The sequence below is a fragment of the Lontra canadensis genome, unplaced genomic scaffold, assembly GCF_010015895.1.
Source record: "Lontra canadensis isolate GAN:19392208 unplaced genomic scaffold, GSC_riverotter_1.0 scaffold79, whole genome shotgun sequence".
NCBI lineage: Eukaryota > Metazoa > Chordata > Mammalia > Carnivora > Mustelidae > Lontra > Lontra canadensis.
The window spans coordinates 8585565-8608188 of record NW_022631073.1 but is presented as its reverse complement, the minus strand read 5'-3'; the positions used below and the strand labels follow the sequence as shown (position 1 = coordinate 8608188).

Genomic DNA, 22624 nt, shown 5'->3' with positions numbered 1-22624 from the left:
AGTCACTTGTCAGACGTGACATGGGTAATTAGGCATCAGAAGCAGGCAGGCTTCCTTGTTTCTGTGCCAGAAACCTTAGGGTGGGGCTGGTGGGGATAGGGGTCTTGCTGAATGGATCCTCAGGAAAGCAGAGAGACTAGGAAGGAGACGAGATGTGGGTACATGGAGCTGTTTTTATCTTTAATTCATGTGACCGATCGTCTCATGGGTAAGGCATTCTACAGATTCAAACCAATGCATCCATAAAACCTTTTTCTTTTTTTTTTTTTAGTTTATTAACAGTTTACATACTGGAAAATTACTAAAAAAATTGGATCCTAGTTTTCAAAGAAGAAAAATCGAGATCAATAGAAAAGTGTTATTTTTTTTTTTATTCATGTATTACAAAAGCAAAGCTTCATTCACAATAGGAACTACAGACTGGATAGTTATTTCAGCATTGAACTGCTCTCTGGAATCCCTAAACAATATAGTGTTTTGCAACCATACTCAAGTTTTATGTTTTGCATACAAAATATGTTCTTTACGTCAAAGTACATATTAACAAAAACAAGTTCTAGAAATCATATACCCTCTAAGACTATTTAAGGAAAAAGTCCTTAGCAGGGATTTTTTTTTTTTAATAATACATCCACTTGATAAATATTTTTGTAGAACTTAAAATGAGGTTTATCTCAACATTTTTAAAGTAATATTCCCTTTGTCAAACGATTCTGCAGATGAATGGCAAACACTTATTTCTAAAATGAAATAGCACTGGAAAATATTCAAAGCAAAAGTCTAGCCTTTACTTGAATTTCAAGAAGTTGTAGCTACATACTATATTAGTAAAATCTGAAATGAAATTATTCCCTGTTAATCTCTTCACAGTTTCTTTAAAAAAATATTAGTGGAGATAAATTATCTACCAACTTTAAAAATCTAAACTTATGTTCACTGAACAAAAATACATTTAGTTTCAGAACATTGCCTGTTAACAGCAAAGTACTATAAATAGTTCACGTTCAGCTTTTCCTAGCAGCTCATTTCTATAAAATATATGATTAAAAATAAAATGGGAGAAACGTATTCAACACTTAATGGAAGATAGTATCATCTTTCCATGTATAAAATTTTAACTCACAGAAAATTTAAATAAAATCCTAAATCTTTTTAAAAATACAATACTAAAAAAGTTTATAAGGTAGATTTGATGCAAAAACTTTAGTGCATTTAGAATTTATTGTAGCTCTCAAGCATTGACACCTTTGGAATACCAACTGTGCTCTTTTTAAGTCATAAGAAAATTAGAATTATACATTCTAGTTTGTAATTATGAAAAAAAAGATATTTTCTGTTTAAATTAAAATGTACCTTCAAAACATCTATCTTTAGTTGCCAGAAAAGAAGTGTTTGTCACTATTTGGCCCAGAATATAAAGTTAATAAACTGGTTTTAACAAGAGGGTTCTTTCTCTTTTAATGAAAGCCTTCATTTTTCTATCTTGGGGTATTGCTTTTATGTGAAAAATAAAAGTGAGAAGGAAGAAAATAATTACAAAATCTTCCAAATGACAGCAACCTGTTTCTTTCTGGCAATAAATAAATATTAGAGCCAAGTTCCACATTTGGAAATGGTTGCATTCAAGCTGATCTAAGCAATGAGTGATTTAAGCAACAAGAGAAACTCAACTGTAGATTCAGAAGCCTCAGGCAAGGGAGAGAGTTAGAGTTTGGACAGACTCCTCGCTGCTCTTTGAACAATGCTGTTGAGGTTAGTTTCAACCGGATGTTAAACCATGAGAACTCATTTTAATGGCTTTCTAGCATTTGGAAGGGAGGGCAGAAGATCCATTAACTTGGCCCATGGGGGTTCTGGTGGACCTTCTTCTGCCTACCATCAACACTTCCCTTTTTCTTTACTATAGAAGAGTGGAGGTCCTGTTTGCTTAATAAATGCTTCATAGTTGGGGTATTCTCTTTAAGAAGCCAATTAGCAACTTTCAAGATTTGAACCAAATTAAAAATGAAACTTTTGCAAAGTACACAGAAACCACAGTTAGTAACAATATATTTTATTGTTTGACCAAGCTCTCTTCAGAGTAAGCTAGTTATTACACAATATAAAAACAATAGCCTCCTATTCAAAATTATTCTAATTTAGCAAGTCTTATTTTTGTAAACAAATATCACATTTAAATGCATTTTATATCTATGTTCCCACTTCTGTACCCTTTCCTACTAAGGCGACGACTCAGTCTCCATATAGTTTTGTCTCTGTCCATGAAAAACGGGCAGAACTGCAAATAAGCATTACAAGCTGAATTCACAGAAAATATTTTAAATGGCCAATTCTGAAGGGAAAACCGGAATTTGTTTTGGACACGTTTTTATTTTTTTAAGTATTACTTCGGCATCCTATTTGCCCATGTATTTCTATACCCACCTCTTCTTGGAAATTATAGGCAGTAAGCGGACAGAAGGCAGGAAATGGAAACTTCAGAGATTTTTTTTTCTTTTGAAGGACTGCATTTCCAAGGAATAAGATGGATGACTCCTACTGTACCTCTTTGGTCATCAAAGGAATAGGAGAAATGAGATTCTCAGTGTACTTGTCAAACTCACCCGACACTAATGACGTCAGAGTGAAGAACTTAAAGGTTCAAATTAAAAGGAAAAAACAAAAAGGCATCTTTAAAGATAATCCTCTGATGTTTCCTCTGATGTTTCTAGCATTCTCATGTGGTTTTTACAAGAAGTCAGAATAAAAAGAATCCAATGGAAAACTTGACACATATTTAAATTAGAAATTAAATAAACAGGTATTTTAAGTATTAAACCCATTCCATTTAGGTTTCATTTCTCTTCAGAACTTTTACCTCATATTTTTGTAACTTGAATTTAAAAAGAATGACCTGTTTTACATTTCCCCTTATGGGGAAAAAAAAAAAGGATCTGCTACCCTAAATAGCTCTGTGATCATCAGGTGAAAGGAATGTACTGCAAACATTCCGCAATGTAAACAAAACAGCATGTTGACAGAGAACGGGGTTAAGGGCAATTCCTCTACCAAACACTGAAATCAACTGTTTATGACAGACTTTGTAAGAGACGGTAATTCAACCATGTTGAAATATGGCAGAAATAATATCTAGCTGTGATGTGTATGTTGAATACCAAGTATCAGTAAGCTCTGAAGTGTTTACGGACCACAAGCACGGGGAATTTAAATGATACCTGTTAGGGTTACGACTGCACTCCAGTTCTCAACCGTCTAAGTGAAAGGAAGAAAACAGACTCCGGCGTGTCTCACTGCTCTAATACATAAATGAACCTGACCAGATATTTATAGAAAAAAAAAATTTGTTTCCACTGTCAAACTTTTCTATAAATATATAGACTTTAAATTAGCAGACACCTTATTAGAATGACCCCCCCCCAAAAAAACCCAATAAACAAAACTATAAAACACAAAATGGTAAAACCAAGTAAAGCATAATGTGATTAGTTTCAATCAGTGTTGGTTATGCTGTCCCCTTGCAAAATGACAGGCAAAATCATACTTGTTTTTACATTTGCAACCACATATGTTACACTGAAAAGGATTTTCATACCCATGACATCCCATATGAATAGTGTAAAGGATATTGTCGGCAAAGTACATATCACAGTGCTGGCAGTGGTGCAGAAGCTGCGGGTCCTGGACCGGCAGGGTCGGAGCTGGAGTGCTCGGCTGGCTGTTTCCTATGCTGGGAGTACTCGTGTGGGCACTTGGTTCACTGCTCGGACCCGCCACTGGACTGTAGTTCCTCTGACTATGTGACGGCCGAGGTTCAGGGCTTGTGGGAGAGGAGCTCTGAGGGATACTTGCTGACACGGCAGCAACCACTGCTTGGGCAGAGGGCTGCTGCATCATGAAAGGCTTCTCATCGGGGCAGGGAACTACATCAGGAGATGCAGGGTTTTGGTTTTCCGGTGGCAAACTAGACAACTGTCCTGCCAGAGTTGAGAGCTGATTTAAAGGGTTGTCAACCATGAGTTCTTGGGGGTCCCTTGGTAGGCCACCAGCTGATGTGGTTTTTGCCATACTTTCATAGGAGTCAGTCTGGATATTTGGGATTTCATGGGTAAAATCGTTAAGGTAGTCTGGCTTCTGAACCACCATGGAAGGTGGACTTAAGTTGATTAATGCTCTTCTGCTATAGCCCAGATTGCTTGTTTTCTTCTGTAAAACTCCCCACATTTTCTTGCTGCTTAAGGAAGACCTAGTACCTTTAATTGGTACCATTTTATGCTTGCGCCTTCGATGATGGGACAGGTTACTTCGATCACTGCAGCGGAAGGAACATAATTCACATTTGTATGGTTTTTCTCCTGTATGGGAACGCATGTGGGCTTCCAGATGACGCTCATAAGCAGATGCGAATGGACATAAGTGACATCTATGAGGTTTCTCACCTGTTTAAAAAAGAAAAATGGGGAGAAACTGCAAGAGTAGTTATGGAAAGCTTCGTGTGCTGCCCATTGATTAGAAGAAATCTGTCAACTTAAATCAGCAACAATTTGAGATCTACAGATATGTTCCATTAGTCAATACAGTGTAAAAACTGTTATGGTTTCAACTGGCATCTGGGGAAAGGAGAGCAAAACTGACAGTAATATTCCCTCCGTAATAATGACTTTATCAAAGTACGTGTCAGTTACATGTTTATGGACACATCTATACATGAACACTTCTTCATACATATCCACACACCAATACCCCTTACTCTGGAAAAAATACAAAAAACCTTTTCTAAAAAGTCCTTCTATTAAACAGAAAGCTCAAAATGGAAATAAGCTTCCCAGTCCAAGTATGAATTATGCTAAGTGTCCCTTCAAAATGGCCCAGTGCTTCACTTCTATCTTCTTCCTCTCCTCTTCAGTTGCCAAAAGGGACAACTGTGGGTCAGTGCCGTTAGCTGAAAATGGCGCAAATATATAAAATAAATATCTGGAATAGGAGATTTGGTCATTAATGGAACAAATAAGTACTGAGTCCTTACTATGCTCTGTTAGGCTCTGTGGGCACAAACATGGCCCTGACATGAGCCTTCTCCTCAGACACAGCACAAGACCCCATGTGGCACAAGGGTGAGACACCCGCCCAGGTCTTGCACCAGGGTAGGGCAGTAAGGAGGGCTTCTCAGAAGGTGGGAGGGCAAAGGAGCCCTGAGGATTAGCAGTGTAGTCTGCAACTGTATAAAAGCCTTGTCCCTGGTTGGCAACTGAAACATACTTTGTAAGCATAAAGATAAAAACATTTTATCACTTCACACTATCTTCAGCAATAACCTGTCCAGCCTAAGAAGCAGACAGATGTTGAGAGATAATGTGAATCAAGAAGAAAGACTGCTAAGGAAGGGGAAGCTCTAGATGGGGCCTTTCTTCCCAAGCCATTGTTTGGAAAAAATGGAGTAACTTCCTCATTTATTCATACCTTAAATCAATCTTCAATTTTAAACTATCAGAACTACTTATATGTCATACCAACTTGCCTCCCTTGGCCCCTCTCCTGCCCCCAAAGAAATGCTTTCTCCAGACATTTTGCCGTTACCTGTATGGATTCTAATATGTTCGATAAGCCGGGCTGTTCCTTTGCTGGCATAGTTGCAGTACCGACACTTGAGCTTTCCATCAAAGGTCCTTTCAAACCCGTCTACTAACATTCCTGAGTTTTCATCCAGGGAAACTTCAACAGATGGGTGATCAAGTCCATTCTGATCACCGTCTGTTCCAGCTATAAACAAAGTGTAGCAAAAGAAATTATGCATCTCAGAATCAACTCAATTTAGCATTTTAGTCTTGAGTGGTAGAAAATCTTTCATAAAATGATAGTTTATTTAGCACAAAAGCCAAACTCAGAAAATAGAGACTTTCCAAACAGAGGTCAATTTCATACAAAAGCAGTAGTATATTCTGTTGAGAACCTTTTATAGGGGGACCTCAAATTACTTACACATCAATTTTATCAGTCTTCAGCATGCTGTTGAAGAAGAGAATAGGGTATTTGCCTTATCTGACGGGTCTGGAGGACCAAGGGAGTAAACAGGAACGGCAAAGCTATACGTGTTTAAGACGCCGGCCCGCTCTACCAGGATTAGAACCGGCAGTCACGGTGATCTCCCCAAATCCTAACTCCGTATACTACTGTCTAAAGCAATTAATGTTGAGTTTTGCCCTGTTTCATTTGGTTTATACATGTTCTAGATACTGGGATGCATTTAGGATCTTAAAATTTTAACTAGGCACATAAAGGAAGATACTGTATCTGATAGCCTTGAATGTTAGAACTGTAAGAATTTGAAAGCTACAAGATATTCGTCTAGCCTTTTACTTTTAATTTAACCCAACTACTTTTTTGTATCTATAAAGAAACTGAAGGGGCAAAGTGCTGGTATCCGGAAATCCAGCAAGCAGTGGGGAATACAACCCTGGTCTGTTGAATCCCGGCCCAGGAACCTGTACACTAGTGTCAGGAGGGACATTTTTATTCCTACAACTTCTTGGGGGAAACACTTCTACTCCTCCACAGGAAACAGCAGTACTGGTATGAACAAGTCAAGCCCCCTCTTCCACTGCCCGCCCCCGCCCCTCACTAGGAGAAGAGAAGTGATTTTGCTGGTTGGTGCAAATCCAATATCCAAGGGAGCCACTGCACTGGAGGAACAAGGCTCAGTGTCCCCATCTTCGATGTCTCTCCCAACCCAGTGCCTCTCGAAATTCAATGTGTATATTAATCATGTGGAGAGCTTACTAAAACAGATTCTGATCCAGCAGATCTGCAATGGGGTCTGACAATTTATACTTCTAACGAGCTCCCAGGTGATGCCTAGTCTCTGCTGCTAGTCCCTGGACAACAAGGCCACAGACCATCTACGTCAGGGGGCAGCAAACTCTTCCCATGAGGATAAGATACTAAATAACTTGGGCTTTGTGGGGGCATCTGTTCTCTACGAGATCTACTCAGCTCCGCTGTTCTAGCACAAAAACAGCTCTAGAAAATATGCAAACAAGCAAGTGTGCTTCGGTTCAATAAAACTTTAAGGATGCTGAAGTCTGAATTTCATACAATTTGCATATATTATAGTATTCTTTTGATTTTTTTTTCCCCAACCATTCTAAAATGTAGAAATCACTCTTAGTCTGCAGGTCATACAGAAACAATTCACAGTCCAGCTGGGGCCCACAGGCTGTAGTTTGTTGACCCCTGAGCTACGTTCAGGAACAGATTCCAGACCGTGTGGTAAGCAAACCAGACTAAAGTCTATCTGGAGCAGGCTCAAGTGTGTCACCGCCTTCTCTGTGCAGATTCTCTGTCTAGAGAAGTAAACATGGTCAGCCCTTTCTTCATTTAAAGAGAGAAGAAAAAGGAACCCCTATTGTGTCTCTGATCGAATCCAGATTTCCCACTGCCAGATCCTTTGTGTAGGGAAGCTAATACTGCAGCCCGTTTGGGTTCCTTGTGTCTACTGTTAGCTCACAGAACTTAGAAGATGGGGCGGGTATTTAGTCTTCACCATATGGATAACTACATATGAGTATTAATATATTTATGAAAAATGAATTATTTAATAGTATTAAGATGAGTCTACCTCCCTGAAGAGCCTCTGCTTCTTTGTCCCCACTAACTGAGCCAGAAATCATGTTCACATGATGAGTCTGCTGAGTCAGATATTCCTGGAAATCTTTCACGAAGTCCAAAGGCTCTGGTTTCTTTTCACCCATCTTTGCTTTATCCTTTTCTTCTTTTTTCTTTCGAAGTTTACAATGTGTTATGCCTAGGGGAAAAAAACTGAAATAATTTCACACTATTTAGGGAGATCCAGTATGTATCAAAACAACAATGACAAAAATTAATATGTGCAAGGTATACAAAACAACACAGAATACAGTACCCGCCATTAAATAACTTATTTTCTTGGTGAACTAGAGAACACATAGAGAAAATTGTGAAAATTTACTGTATTTAGTATTTAAATAAACTGGGACCAAATTCAGTCTTAGTGGATGGAAAAAAGTTACAAAGACTGCAAAAAAGAGAAAATAAGTCCACATGAAAGAAGGAGGCACAGCAGCAGGGATTATCAATGAAGGAGACAAAAAAAAAAAAAAAAAAAAGGTAGCTCGATTGAGGCCAGAGAATTTTCTATATGGACATGTTACATATCTCCGTTGTCCAATAGAGTTCTGCTTGCCACACACAGCAATAAGCACTGCAAATGTGGCTAATACAAACAATGTGAGTTTTTTATTTTCTTTAATTAATTTAAATGGAAATAGCTACATATGGCTAGAGACTATCATTTCAGACAGCAAAGACTCTCAAATCATAGGGTTCACATGAATGCTCTAGAAATAGGTGCACTAGAACAGGGGCTGGCAATCCTTTTCTGTAAAAAAGGTCAGACAGTAGTATATTAGGTTTTGCCCATTATGAGGTCTCAGTCGCAACTACTCAACTCTGTCATTATAGCTAAATGCAGCCACAAATCACGTGTGAACAAATTGAGTATGGCTATGTTCCAAAATAAAGCTTTATAGAAGCAAGCCTTGAGCCAGGATAAGGCTTTAGGCCATAGTTTCCTGACCTCTGCCTTAGAAATCCGAATCACCGTCTCTACCACCATGCATCATCTTATTCACTCTGAGAATGAGGGGGAAAATTAAGAAAGAAAACAAAAAATAAATCACTGAACACTACATTAAAAACATGCTATGCTATATGCTGGCTAACTGAACATAATAAAAAACAAATAATTTTAAGAAGAAAATTTTAAAAAAAACACAAATTCTAAACTTTATATGCACCCCTATGATTATTGCAAAACAAAAAAAAAACCAGAAATATCTGATCCTCATGTAGAGGGAAATCTCCCATGAGATTTTGTAACCACAAACTAAACTGGACTTCACCTAAGTTTATGGCCCAAATTCAGAAATCAAATAACCAAAAAGTTTTCTAGTAAGAACAAGATAAGAAAATCTAACACCTAGGAGACAAAGGTCTTTTCTCCCAATAAAAATTTTTATACAAATGTGTAAGATCTTCTTAAGTATGTCTTCTGCTCATTTTTTCCCCTAAACTCCAACTATTTAATAAATAATTTCTACCTTAAAAAGTCCTTATCTTTAAAAGCCAGTAAAATGGAATTTAAGCTAAGAATAGTTACTTCTCAACATATATGCTTAACTTTTTCTCAAAGCACAGCATACACACAGAAGAGCACATAAAGCTCAACGAGTCATCACAAAGTGAACATATCCATGAAGTGAACAAACATATCCAGAAGGCCACGAGCATCCCAGGGTGGACCCTTCCAGTACTGGTGCCCCAGAGCCCGGCAAGGACTCTGCTACCCTGACTTCTGAAACCGCTATGTCACAGGGCTTGCATACATTCAGCTTTGGACAATGCAAAATGGCTTTTCAAAGTGCTGATGCCAATTTACACTCCCCCCAGCACTGAAGAGGACCTCTGTTCTTCCATATCCTCCCCAATATGCAGGTATTTTTTGCCTTTTTCACTTCAGCCATTCCAGTGAGCTCGTGGTGGGATCACATTGGTTTTCATTTCTAGTCCTTGATAACTAATGAAACTGTATACGTTTTATGTAAATTAGCCACAGAGATACCTGCTATTTTTGTACCCAATGAAATATCTGTTCAAGTCTTTTGTTCATTTTTTTATTAGGTTTTCTGTCTTTTTCTAGTTAATATGTAAGAGTTCTTTATAATATTCTGGATATGAGCTCTTTATTGGAGACGTATATTTTCAGCGGCTTCTCTCACTCTGGAAGTTGTTAACATAGTCCAATTTACCCATTTCTTTCCTTTACATTTAGGGTTGTATCCTTGCCAACATCTTCCCTGAAGATGTTCTGCAATTTCTCCTAAAAGCTTTACTATTTTTTTTTTTTACTTTTCATATTTTTTTCTGGAATTGAGCTTTGTGTATGTATACTGTGAGGTAAGAGTTGAAATATACTTTTTTCCAAAGAGAGAGCCAACTGTCCAGCAACATGCATTTCATAGACCAGCCTTTCTCCACTAGACTCTGTTACCACCCTTCTAAATCAGGTGATTGTATTATGTGACCCTATTTCTGGATGCTCTACTCTGTTTCACTGGTCTATTTTTGTCTGTCTTCACACCAATACCACCCAGTCCTAATAATAAAAATCTTAATATCTCAGTCACTTAAGTCCACCAGTTAAGCTTTTCTCGTTTGGGAATGTCTGGACCACTCAGAGTACTTTTCAGCCTGTTTTCCAAAGAAAGAACTGTGGAGTTGAGAAATGAGAGGGCTTCAGTGACAGCACGTTTCCCAACTGACCATAGCTTGACTGATGTTTTAAGACCCAAACTTCTGTTTTTAACTAACTTAACTGGCATTCTACTAGATACAGACTAACCCTTGACTGTGATATGGTGAGTGCTGCTCCTCATAGAGAGAGCCGTACTGTACAACAGTGCAGTGATATATTTCAGGAACTAATGAAGGACACAGGGCTGTTTTTGGTTTCCCTTGTTTACTGGCCCCGGACTGATTTATTTAATTTCTGTATTTCTTGTCTTCCTCTCTCTTCACAGTTAACTTGTTCTTTATTTTGAACATACGTATCCAAATAAGAACGTGCAGGTGACAAAATTATCATTGTTCTTAATGCAACATTTGTGAAAAGTTCTTTCCACCCTTCTGAGAAGATGTCTAGGGGGTTTTAAAAGGTATTATTATTATCACTACCACTTTTCAGTTTTCATTTGGATGAACAGAGTATTACAGTATTAGCCCAAACTTACTAGCTTGTAGACTCTGAAAGAAACTTCTCTCAGCTATAGTTTCTTATTTTGTAAACCAGAATAATATTAACACTGGCAGTGCTGCTGTAAGTTTTACAAGTATCTGTATGTCAAGTATCCCCCAACACCTGTAGCATACGGCACGTTCTCAGCTATTTTTGCAGCAAAAAATGGTTATACCTCGGGTCAAAACATTCCTCTGTCCCAGATTCAGTATTTTTCCCTTTTTCTATCAATCACCTCATCAACTGAGCATGCTAAGCTCTCGTTTAAATCCATTCTTCAGTTACAATGAAACGAACATGGTCTACCTTTGTCTCAGTAACCCATAGAGTCCAAATTGCAGTCGCCCAAACTCATACCTTACTTTACTCTTTATGGCTCTCTATTTAAATCACTTGCTTTGGTCTGGCTCAACTTACTTAATTTTAAGGATTACTGTTGGTTTCTGAACAAATTTGTTTCAGTTGCTTTTTCTCATCTTACCTGGCTTATCTGAACTGGTTCTCTCTGCTTCCTAATCAGTGCATTATGATTTGTTCTATGACTCCTGTTGATTCTATTCATTTGTCCTTTAAAATTTGCCCTCTGGTGGCACCTGGGTGGCTCAGTTGTTAAGCCTCTGCCTTCCACTCAGGTCATGATCCCAGGGACCTGGGATCCAGCCTGCTTCTCCCTCTCCCACTCCCTCTCTCTCCTACACACCCCTGCTTGTATTCCCCCTCTCGCTGTCTCTCTCTCTCTCTGTGTCAAATAAATAAATAAAATCTTAAAAAAAAAAAATTGCCCTCTGGTTGGGGGGAAAAAGTGAGCCAGTCAGATTATAAAGAATGAGATCAACAATAATCTGTGGTAACACTGTATCTCAATAAAAGGAAAAGGAAAGGACAACAAAACACACACAAGTGGGAAACAATGTAAAATATACACATTAAAAGGTAAGAAATAGGGATGCCTGGGTTGCTCAGTCGGTTAAGCAGCTGCCTTTGGCTCAGGTCATGATCCCAGGGTTCCGGGACTGAGTCCCACATGGGGCTCCTTGCTCACAAGGAGCATCCTTCTCCCTCTGCCTGGCACTCCCCCTGCTTGTTCTCTCTCTCTCCCTGATGAATAAATAAATAAAATCTTTTTTAAAAAAATAAAATAAAGTAAATGAGAATTCTTTTTTCTTTTTAAGATTTTATTTATTTATTTGACAGAGAGAGATCACAAGTAGGCAAAAAGGCAGGCAGAGAGAGAGGGGGAAGCGCGCTCCCCGCAGAGCAGAGAGCCCGATGCGGGGCTCGATCCCAGGACCCTGAGATCACAACCTGAGCTGAAGACAGAGGCTTAACCCACTGAGTCACCCAGGCGTCCCAGTAAATGAGAATTCTTAAAAAAAAGAAAAAGGTAAGATATGTAGCAGATAGAATTCTAAAATGAGTTTCAGAAACACAGAAATGTAAACAAAGAGAAATCTTTTTTTAAAAAAATAGCAATCAAGAAATTTCCAAAATTAAAGATCCCTTTCAGATGGAAAAGGATCATAGAGTGCAAAATAGTATATGATACTAAAACAACACTTAGACACATTTGAAATTTTAAAACCTCGAAGAGGACAAAGAGAATATAAAACTTCCTAGAGAAAAAAAGACAGTCTACCCACATAAGAAAAACCATCAGATTGACATCTGAGTGCCAAAGACAACACTAGGGGCAAGAAAATTACAGTAATCATTTATTCAAATTTGGAACGTTTAAACTTCCTCAAGCTGATAAAGGATATCTTCCAAAAACCTACACCAATTAATGGAGAAAATTTAGTTGCATTCCCTTTAGAATCAAGGATAAGACCATGATGATTACTATTTCTACAGCTACTCAATATAGTACTAGAGGAAGAGGCCCCCACAATAAAAGGAAAAAATAAAAAGTACGAGGACCAGTAAGGCCCTTATAGATTGTCTGTGTCCTAACTATAAAAGTTATAATTAATTAAGAAATTCTGATATTTGAGATGTTTCCATTTTGATAGGCTTCAATAAGCAAGATAAATCCTACCAATTCCTGATTAGAAAGCCTAACAGTGCTACAGGAGAACATGTGACAGTGCAGAAAAAATGCATGAGATTGCCAGTAAGCAAGCAGAAGAAAATGGTATTTTTATACATGCATCTCAAGTTTTAAGAACACAAATGAGCCTAATTACAGAAGATGGCTGGCATATTTTGACAGTCTTGGCTATTATCACATTGTCACATTATAAATTTCACTGCATTCTCTGCCATAAATTGTGTGCTGATTTTCAATCATAATGCATGATGGACTTAAAAAAAACAAAACAAAGAATGCCAATGAAAAAAGGGAAGATTACATTGTAAATACGAAAAAAAAAAATCTCTTCTTAAAGAGTTTTTAAATATACTGATATGGTTTTCAACCTCAGACATTCTGTAATGACTTAAAAATTAAGTGTCCCTCCATTCCTAAGCATTTTTTGTGCTCACTTGACTTTTTTCACATCTCTCTCTCACACCACACATCCCCCCAACCCCCCACCCCCCCACCCCACAAAAGACAGGCCTTTGCCTGAATGTACATGGAGCCTTTGGTTCAAAATCCCGCTTTGTTCATCTCAAGTCACTATTTCTAAGCGACAGTAAACAGGAAAAGAGCAATAACTGTGAAACTACAGAAGACTTCCTAGTATCAAAAGAAAATAAAGGTTTTATATCCAAGACATCTTCCTGTCTTTAATAAAATAATCATCAGTCTCTGACTGAAAGTTTAATCTAAGAACTCCACAAATTAACTGAAATCCAAAAATGCCCCCAAGACACGGATGAATCTAAAAACCTTTGCAAACATACCATAAAAATCTACTTTAGGACATCAGCAAACTGTTTTTACTGAAGGTATCTTTTCCCTGAGCCATGAATTCAACATCTTGGAGCCAAAAGATAACTTACACAAATTTTAATATGTAAGATCATGTCTTCAGAAAAAGGAACATATTTGAGTTCTCCAATATTTATTACAGATTTGGGTGGTGTATTCCTAGCCTGGTCTACTCTTTCCACTAACTGATATCTAATTACATCAACCAGAGAAGAATTATTCCCGTACCATACGATTATCATTCCTTATGATATGGCAAACTGTTTGAGTCCTCCCTGTGATTACTCTAAGCTGGGTTTAGTATGGGATTCCGTGAGATATAGGTACATGTGTGTATAAACTGGGGAGAATGTACCTGAACTATTTTCATGCCAAAAGTTTCTCCCAAATTATTCATTCAAGGCTCAAAAATAAGGCTCTTACAAAACAACCAGGTGCTACACACACTAGTGAAGGAAAGAAATATTTAAGAAAATAAGCTTCGAAAAAAAAATAAAAAAAAGAAAAGCGAAGCTTCGATATCCCAGAAGAACATGAAAACCTCTTCACCTTTAAACCACTCACTTAAAACTATTCTCTTTCCTTGGTTTCTGATAAAGCATTTATTTGCATGAAGACTTCTGATATTAGTTCTTCAGTTTCACATTATAAATAGGAAGTTACTGACACACATACACACACATACACACACACCCTCTCAACCAAGAACTAACAAAACAGGCATCATGATGTGAATTAGAAGACAGCCAAAACTACAAAAGAGCAGTTACATAAGAACCAGAAGAATCTCTCTAACCTACCTTCTTCCCAAAGTCTATCTTTTTTAAAAGCTATGGGAGACTTTTGAGAACAACGTGATTAGAGAATAGAAAGATCTATTTTATTCACCTACCATCTGGGGGTTACTAACCCTAAGGTAGAATACTTAGCAACTAACTTACTGATACAATAGTTTAATTTGGCGGTTAGGTAGGCCTTCATAAATAAAGTGACTACAGTTCAATAGATATGCTTATTTTTATAGCCCAGTAATTATAGCCACTGAAAGATTTACTCTGCCATAGAATACACATCAATGAAGAAGCCTTACAAATGAGGACTGATTAGTATAGAGTTAACACAGACCTTCAAAGACAATTAGAACACACTTCCTCTGATTATAGAACTGTCCAAAAAAAAAAAAAAATTCCTTGAATGCAAAAAGGAACATTATGAAGCTTTGAGAAATCAAAAAACATAACATAAAAGTAAAACATATAGTCAGGAGATACCCAAAACAGGAGCTACACACTCTAACCTTTTCACCCCAAATCAGTTCCTCCTTTTTCTTGCCACTCCAACATTGATGAAATGTAGAGTAATCGAAATTTACTCTGGAGACACACCAAGGGACTCCAAAAGGCCATGGAGGGAATTTCAACTAAAATTGAAAAGCCATACAGAGGTCTGCAAAGAAAAGCACACCACAGATCAAAACCTTTATGAGAAAGTTAATTAGCATCTACAGGTTTAATAAGAAAATAACTTCTGCCAATTTTACCATTACCAGAAAAGAAAACTAATCTAACAGATAATCAAAGAACAAAGCAACAGGTTCATGTCAACAAAAGCTCCGAAGAATCCCAAAGAAAAACATGCACTATTATGACTCCCCACTGACTCTGTGGATTTCTAAAGATTTCATATTTGGCAAACTCTTAACGTCTTTCTTAAATTTAAGTTATTAATTTCATTTGTGCACAGTACTGTACACTTAAAGGGTCAGGCTTAGTACTTCTGAACAATTACAGTTGCATAAAAAATTCACTAGCCTTGTGGGAAAACATTCATGGGAAAGGGTTAAAAAGAAAACCTCCGGGCACCCCCAGCAAGGGAACATTTGATTCTCATCCTTATTATGCTCTCTATCACAACCTCAAACACAGGGTTTTCTGGGAAACAGTTTGAACCCCGAGGGGCAAAAAAATACCAAACATTTCAATTCCCTGTAACGATTTCCCAATGATAAACTGTATCTGTGAAGGCACCTCATCAATTAAAATTAAATGGAATTTTAATACCATTAATCCAGACGTTTAAAATTTTGTTTTAAATAAGTTTTGTTTCTTCTAACCTGAATTTCCTTAGGTCTCACAATTTAAAGTGCCTTTATTTCTTCTCGCGCTTGTCACTCCTCATTAGGGTTGTGAACAGCACATTAAGGGGACACTAAATGGGCCACGTGGTTGGCAGTGGTTGCTGGAACCGGTTTAACTTCGATTCAAATTCAGTTAGAGGAGCACTTCATAGATGCATGGCTTGGCTACCTGCACTACAGTTTACTGACAGACTTAAACCTGTATGAACCTGAATAGGTCTTTGCTGCAAAGCCCTCCCCAAACCTCACATGTCCGCTGAATTAGAGGGCACAAACAGTAGAAACTAACCCAAGCTGGACCACTAGGTAACAGACAGAGGTTTTAAAAGTCCTCCCAAGGAGCAGCCCAGGACTGGCGTCTGGTCAGCATCCTCATCAGAACTCGGAGCACCCAGGAGACCCGCGCCTCCGCTGAGCCCATGGATGTGGGACCCAGTGTAGACGCAAACCTCGGAGAGACCCCCATACGACCACCTGTCAGAGCAAGAAGCAGGTCCCTACCCAGGAGTCTCCAGCCCCTGCCCACAGAAGCTGTTCCCTCGGGGCTCCCGGAACCGAAGGACCACACATTCCGCACTCGGGCCAGGAACGTCCCGGGTCGTGACCCTGCCGACCGACCGACCACGCCCAACCCTCCGCTGAGACTGACTCCTGGGTGGGGTCAGCCGGCCCGCCGCGAACCCCGCTCTCCCCTGCAGCCGCTCCTTCTTAACCGTCCTGCTCAGCTGTGTCGCCGCCGTCCGAGCCGGAAGCCTGCTACTTACCACCTGACCACCGCACCGAGTAACTCCCACTGCCTTGTTTAACGCCGCTGCCGTCGCCAACGCCGCCGCCGCCGCTGTCTTCGTCACCGTCGCAGCCGCTGCCGCCGCCATGTTTGTTGTGTTTCCGATTCTCTTCCCGCCCCACTGCCCTGTCCAAGTCTCGCGTGAGCAGTACGCAGGGCAAAGGCGAAGAGGGGAACTGTATGTCTCTCTTGGGGTTCCGTAGGCGCGAGGGGGTGGGGCCAGAGAGGCGCGCCGGGGGCGGGGCGGAGACGAGGCCCTGGCTCCGCCCCAAAGCGCTGGCGCTGGGCCGGGAGGCACTGAGCAGCGACTTGTTGGGCTTGGCACGGTTACTCGGTCTGCAGCACCCATGGAGCGAGCGGCGGCTCGGCTGCTGCGTGGCAGCGCGCTGGTGAGTGCGCTGACGCCGGGCGTCCTAGGAGTCGGGGACGACCTTGGCACTGGCAGCGGGGGCTTCTCATATAACGGGACCGGGGAGCCCGCTGCACGTCCCGGGTCGGAGCCTCCTCTCCGCCCGATCGGTCTCAGACCCTTCACCCGGGGCTGATCGCGACTCCGATCTCCCTCCAGGCCTCTGGCGGAGCCGGCCTCCGCTTCTCTTAGGAGGGGGTGACAGCTGGTAGCAGCTGGTGAGAAAGGGGCTGGGAGCTATTCTAGAAGCTTCTTTACGCACCATGAGTGGAATCGGAGCCACTGGGCCATGGGAGCCTCGGAGTTTAGGATCTTTAGGGGCATTTTGCAGAGATGTTACCTCTCTATTGCCACGTTTCCCCAATTATTACATTTCATCCCCACTCCCAATTTTAACTGAAAAGATGGTTAAAATACAGTCCCGGTCTCTTTCTGAGCAGAGCGTTTCCGTGTCTTGTGCGGCCCATCTCCAACGTTAGGAAGGGACCTCGGAGTTGGTCAGACTTACCGACCAGTTAAAGAATTCCCTCTGCCCTTTATCTCATGACTGGAGCCCCAGCATCTCCCATGGGTGAGCTCTGCGCGGTTCGGGGGTGCCCATTCCCGCCCCGCTGCCTTGAACTTGAGCTGAAAGCTGCTTCCCAGGATTATCATTCCACCTGTTGTACCGAATTCTGCTCTGGGGACTGGCCCAAACTGTAGATTCTTTGATACTTCGTCAGGGTTTTCTCATATTAAGCGTTCCCACTATCAGCTTTTCATCCTAGGGCATGCTTTCCAGAAAACCCGCACACATTTGGATATGCGGCACTTCGTTGTCATCTTGACTTCTGCTTCGTTGTAAACGTTTTCACATTGGCTTTAAAGGCTCTTCAGAGTGCTCCTTCAGTGAGTGTTATGCCCAGAGGCAGAACTCTTGTTTGTTTAATTAAGAGTAGTTAATGTTATTTGATTGTTTTATGGGCTTGGGGTATTAAGAAAATTACTAAAGTCATATTGGGTTATTGCTGCAAAGAAATAAGCCTTTATGACACTGTCAGTACTATTTTATACTTGTTATTTTAACAGTTTAGTAAAGAAAATTCCCAGGGCTTTGCAGTTTGACTCTCCTTTTAGAGTCAGCCCTCATTGACCACATACTGTGCGGCAGACTTGTTCTGGGCTCTACCTGTGTCGTCTCATTTGATTCTTCTTTTTCTCAAGACTTTATTTATTTATTAGAGAGTGAGTGAAAGAGAGCACAAGCGGGGCTGGGGGAAAGGGGAAAAGGGAGCTTAGCAGGTTCAGCAGGGAGCCTGATGCCTGGTTCAAACCGAGGACCCTGGGATCATGACCTGAGCCAAAGGCAGACTTTTAGCCAGCTGGGCCACTCAGGCACCCCTGATCTTACTTAATTCTTATGAACCATCCCACACAGTGGTAGTTTAATCTGTTGGCTACAGAGGCTGAAGCTGAAAAAGATCATGTGACTTGCTCAGGGTCACTCAGCTAGAAAGTGGTAAGAGCTGGTGTTCCGATTCCAGTCTGATGCTAAATTTCATGCACTACTGCCTCCCTCCCTTAGAGGTAGTGGAGACCTATTTTGGTTGGATTTGTTTCGGATTTTGTTTGGATTTCTTTGGATTTTGTTTGGATTTGTTTTGGATTTATTGGGGCTTATCGTCTTTCATAATTTTTAAAGCTCATTTACATTAATTAGCTAATGTGATTGATGGGATGGTGAGTCTAGCACTGTGGTTAAGAATGTGGTTTTGCAGCCAGATTGCACAGGCTGTGTCACTTCGTAGCAGTATAATCTTGGACAGGTTACCTCTGTGGATCTTAGTTTCTTGATCTATAAAATGGGGGAGAATAATAGCATCTAGCCATAGGGGGATGTGAGGCCTTTAAAATAGTGCCTGGTGGGGCGCCTGGGTGGCTCAGTGGGTTAAAGCCTCTGCCTTCGGCTCAGGTCATGATCCCAAGGTCCTGGGATCGAGCCCCACATCGGGCTCTCTGCTCTGCGGGGAGCCTGCTTCCTCCTCTCTCTCTCTCTCTCTCTCTCTCTCTCTGCCTGCCTCTCTGCCTACTTGTGATCTCTGTCAAATAAATAAATAAATAAAATCTTTAAAAATAAATAAATAAAATAGTGCCTGGTGTAGAGTCAGATGTCATTAAATGTTAGCTCTTACTATTGCCATGCGTGAGGCATCATGTCCTATGGCAGATACACTAAAGACCCTGAACACTTAGCTTTTAGAAATTTCTCTTTTAGTGGAGAAGTTAGAACTGTATCCAACAAATCTGCTGTTATGTAGACATACAAATCCCAGGGGTCCACAGTCTGCCTGTGGGTTCGGAGGAGGGAGCGATAATTAGGACCATTAGGGGAGAAAGAGGCTCTTTGGGAGCTGGGTTTAGATTTTAGGAGAAGAGAATTGGGGGAAAACACTGCAACAGAAGGGGACTGGGGGCATTGTAAGGAATGCTGGCGTTTATCCTTTGGATTGTCTAGAGCCTTGAAAGGTTTTGAGCCTTGGTGGTAGAGAATCATCTATGATCTAGGGTTATTGCTGTCATAGCAGGTGCATAGAGGCTAGAGAATTGCAAAGTAGGGCCAATTTTGGTCCCTCTCAAAGACCAATGGAGGGGCGCCTGGGTAGCTCAATAGGTTAAGTGTGTGCCATCCGCTCAGGTCATGATCCTGGGATCAAGTCCTGCACGGGCTCCCCGCTTAGCTGTGGGTCTGCTTCTCCCTCTCCCCGACTGGTGCTCTCTCTCACTCTCTCTCAAATAAAAGTTTTTAAAAGAAAAAGATAAATGGAAAGGCAGAATTTAGTGAGAATTTACAGTAGGCCAGGGAGAGCATTTTATATCCTGCACCCAATGCCCTCTTTTCTGTCGGACAGGTATCAGTGGCTTCATCTCACCAATGAGGAGCTGGGAGGCAGTGAGTGTTCAGTGTGCTCTTGACATCCAGCAGTAAGGTCACAGCGTGGACACTCAGCCACGCTTGCCTTCTCAGAAGGACTTTGTTGTCCCTGCAGATATATCGGAACAAACCTGTCCCTTATGTTTGGGCGACCCAATTTGTAGAGAATTGACTGGGTCACCCCGTGGTTCCAAAACATTTTAGGCAACTTGATACTTCACAAAAGGTCATTCTTTTTTTTTTTTTAAGGATTTTTATTTTATTTAATTGACAGAGATCACAAGTAGGCAGAGAGGCAGGCAGAGAGAGAGGGGGAAGCAGGCTCCCTGCCGAGCAGAGAGCCTGATGCGGGGCTCAATCCCAGGACCCTGAAATCATGACCTGAGGCAAAGGCAGAGGCTTTAACCCACTGAGCCACCCAGGCGCCCCACAAAAGGTCATTCTTGAAAAATATTCTTGATGCGATACTTCCTTGTTAGGTTAATCCTATAAAGGACTGCGAGTTGTTGGAACTGCTAAACTAGATACATATCTTGTTCAGCTTTTTGTTATTCAAGAAAACCGACAGCACTTTTTTGGACATCTGTGGCATCTGGGCAGTGAGAACTGAGTACGTGCATAAGTAGAAATTATTCACCTGCTGTAAATCCAGGCCCTGGAGTCAGAGCACCTCTCCACCGCCTCGTAGCGGGACAACCTCAAGACAGGTTGCTGCCCCATTCTGCTTCTCTTTCCTTTCCTGCAAAGTGGGGAGGACAGTAGTATTAGGGCGATGTTAGATGTTAAGTGCTTAGAACGGCCCTTGGTGCATAGTAACTACTCAGTAAACGCTCACTGTTAATACAGGCAGAGTCCATTACTAGTAACTCCAGGAGGAGGGGGTGGGGTGTCTTTGTGCAAAGTACTCTGATTAATGTTGGGGGTCTGTACGTTTACAACAGGGTCTTTGACCTCAGGGAAATTACATTTTTAGTTGGAGAGACAAGGTATATGTGTTAAGAAATGCCATTAAGGCTGTAGAAGATTTGATTTATTCCCAGTGTTACATAAATAGCATGGACAGATGTGCTTATAGAAGGAGGGGCTGGAACTGAGCGTCAAAAGAAGGGGTGGCTTAGGTTTAGGGAAAGCAGCAGAGGGGTGGAGATGATAGGCCAAGGGAGCTGTGTGCACCAAGGTATAGCGTAGCAATATACAGCACTAGTTTAAGAAATAATTATTCTAGCACTGCTGGTGTGATAAGTTCGCAGTTTGATGGAGTGAGTTAAAATGACGAGTCTCTATCGCGTGACGTGGTTATGTCCATACTTGTTCCTGCAACAGTGAGATTTGCTCCAACTGGGTTGTCCACAGTCCCAGAGAACAACCCTTTTGTCTACTAAAACACAAGCATTCATAACGTTATTACTCATCAGTACAGAGATGCATTTTTTTCAAATGGAAATAGGGCCTTGTTTCCCATCCTTCTTTCTTTCCAGTGCCAAGAAGACTTAAGTAACCATAATGATCTTCTCTGGCAGTGGTAAGATGCTCTCTCCTTCCAAGATCCTTTCACCAGACTTGCCTTGGGCTTACATGGCTTTGACTCCTCCTTTCCTAAGTGCTAGACCAGGGGTTCTCAGTTTGGGCGCTGTTGACCTCTGAGGCCGGATCGTTCTCTGTTGTGGGAGGCTGCCCTGTGCATCCCAGGGTGTGGAGCACGCCTGGCCCTTGCCACAGCTCAACCTGTCTCCAGGGACTGCCAGCGTTCCTTGGGGGTAAAAGGGTGCCGCTATTCAGAACCACTGGTATAGACCCGTGCTCCATGTGTACTCCGAGGGTGGGAAACGGTGGCCCTTCTCCGTATAACCTGGTAGAAAACCCCGTCTCATCCTATTTGCCCCACCCAGTTTCTTGACCATAGAAATTGGTTTTCAAGATCTCAGCAGGAGCCACTGAGATCCTGAGCTGCCGTTGGCCAAAGGGTCTCAGGAGATAAAACGGGTAGTACCTTGCAGAGGGAACCCAAGAGGTCAGGTCACACTTAGACCATTTCAGAAGTTCGCCTATGGCGGGACGGGCCCTCAGCTAAGGTGATACCACTGAATGGGGCATTCATAAAGGAAGCCTTGAAAAGATTGGGTCATTATCTTGAAATGGAGGAATTAGATGGACACCGTGTTTTCTGAATAGAGTAGCTGAGTGATGTGCAAAGATTGGGGCGTCTGGAGGAAAACAGTTTAGAGGGAACAGAATGGAAGATGATTCATTCTGCTTTAGACTCCAGACTTCTAAAAGTGTCAGTTAAACTTTTGACTGGAAGCACTTTGGAAGCTGAGCAGGAGAGGGAGCTGGAAACTAGTAGAATCAGAGCCAGAGTTACAGGTCTGAGCCTTTGGTGTCTATCACAGACCATTTGGGGGGACTGTTGAAGACAAGCAAGGCAAAGAGAATTATTGTGGGGTATCCCTTAGAGGAGGATTTGTGACAAGTATTTATTCAGAACTGGAGCAAAAGAAGGAAAGGATGTTTAAGTCCAGTCGTAGGAGCAAAAGTACAAGCAGAACTTGAGCCAGCTAGAGTAAAGAAAAGAACTGCTAGGGAGCAGGGGCAGGATGTTTTCAGAATTGCAGAGGAACCCAGGGCTAGCCTTTGGAGATGCTGGAATGCACCTTGAGGCAGTTCACCTTGTGAACTGAGTCTA

At 41.2% G+C, this 22624-nt stretch overlaps 3 protein-coding genes across 3 annotated transcripts in view; 2 read left to right on the top strand and 1 right to left on the bottom strand.

The window, feature by feature from the left end:
- Positions 1 to 18973, top strand: part of PSTK (phosphoseryl-tRNA kinase) — a 29542-nt gene extending 10569 nt beyond the window's left edge. Inside the window, exon 7 of the mRNA XM_032882140.1 lies at positions 18934 to 18973. The gene's annotated coding sequence lies outside the window, so the exon portion shown is untranslated. The remainder of the gene's footprint in view (positions 1 to 18933) is intronic.
- Positions 2700 to 16970, bottom strand: IKZF5 (IKAROS family zinc finger 5). The gene is given in 5 exon segments (XM_032882138.1): positions 2700 to 4436; positions 5575 to 5757; positions 7613 to 7798; positions 16599 to 16865; positions 16868 to 16970. Coding segments are annotated over 5 exon segments (1683 nt in total). The 3' UTR covers positions 2700 to 3492.
- The window catches only part of ACADSB (acyl-CoA dehydrogenase short/branched chain), a 37488-nt gene continuing 31811 nt past the window's right edge, over positions 16948 to 22624 (top strand). Inside the window, exon 1 of the mRNA XM_032882139.1 lies at positions 16948 to 17010. Within this exon, the coding sequence (XP_032738030.1) occupies positions 16969 to 17010 (42 nt within the window). The 5' untranslated portion in view covers positions 16948 to 16968. The remainder of the gene's footprint in view (positions 17011 to 22624) is intronic.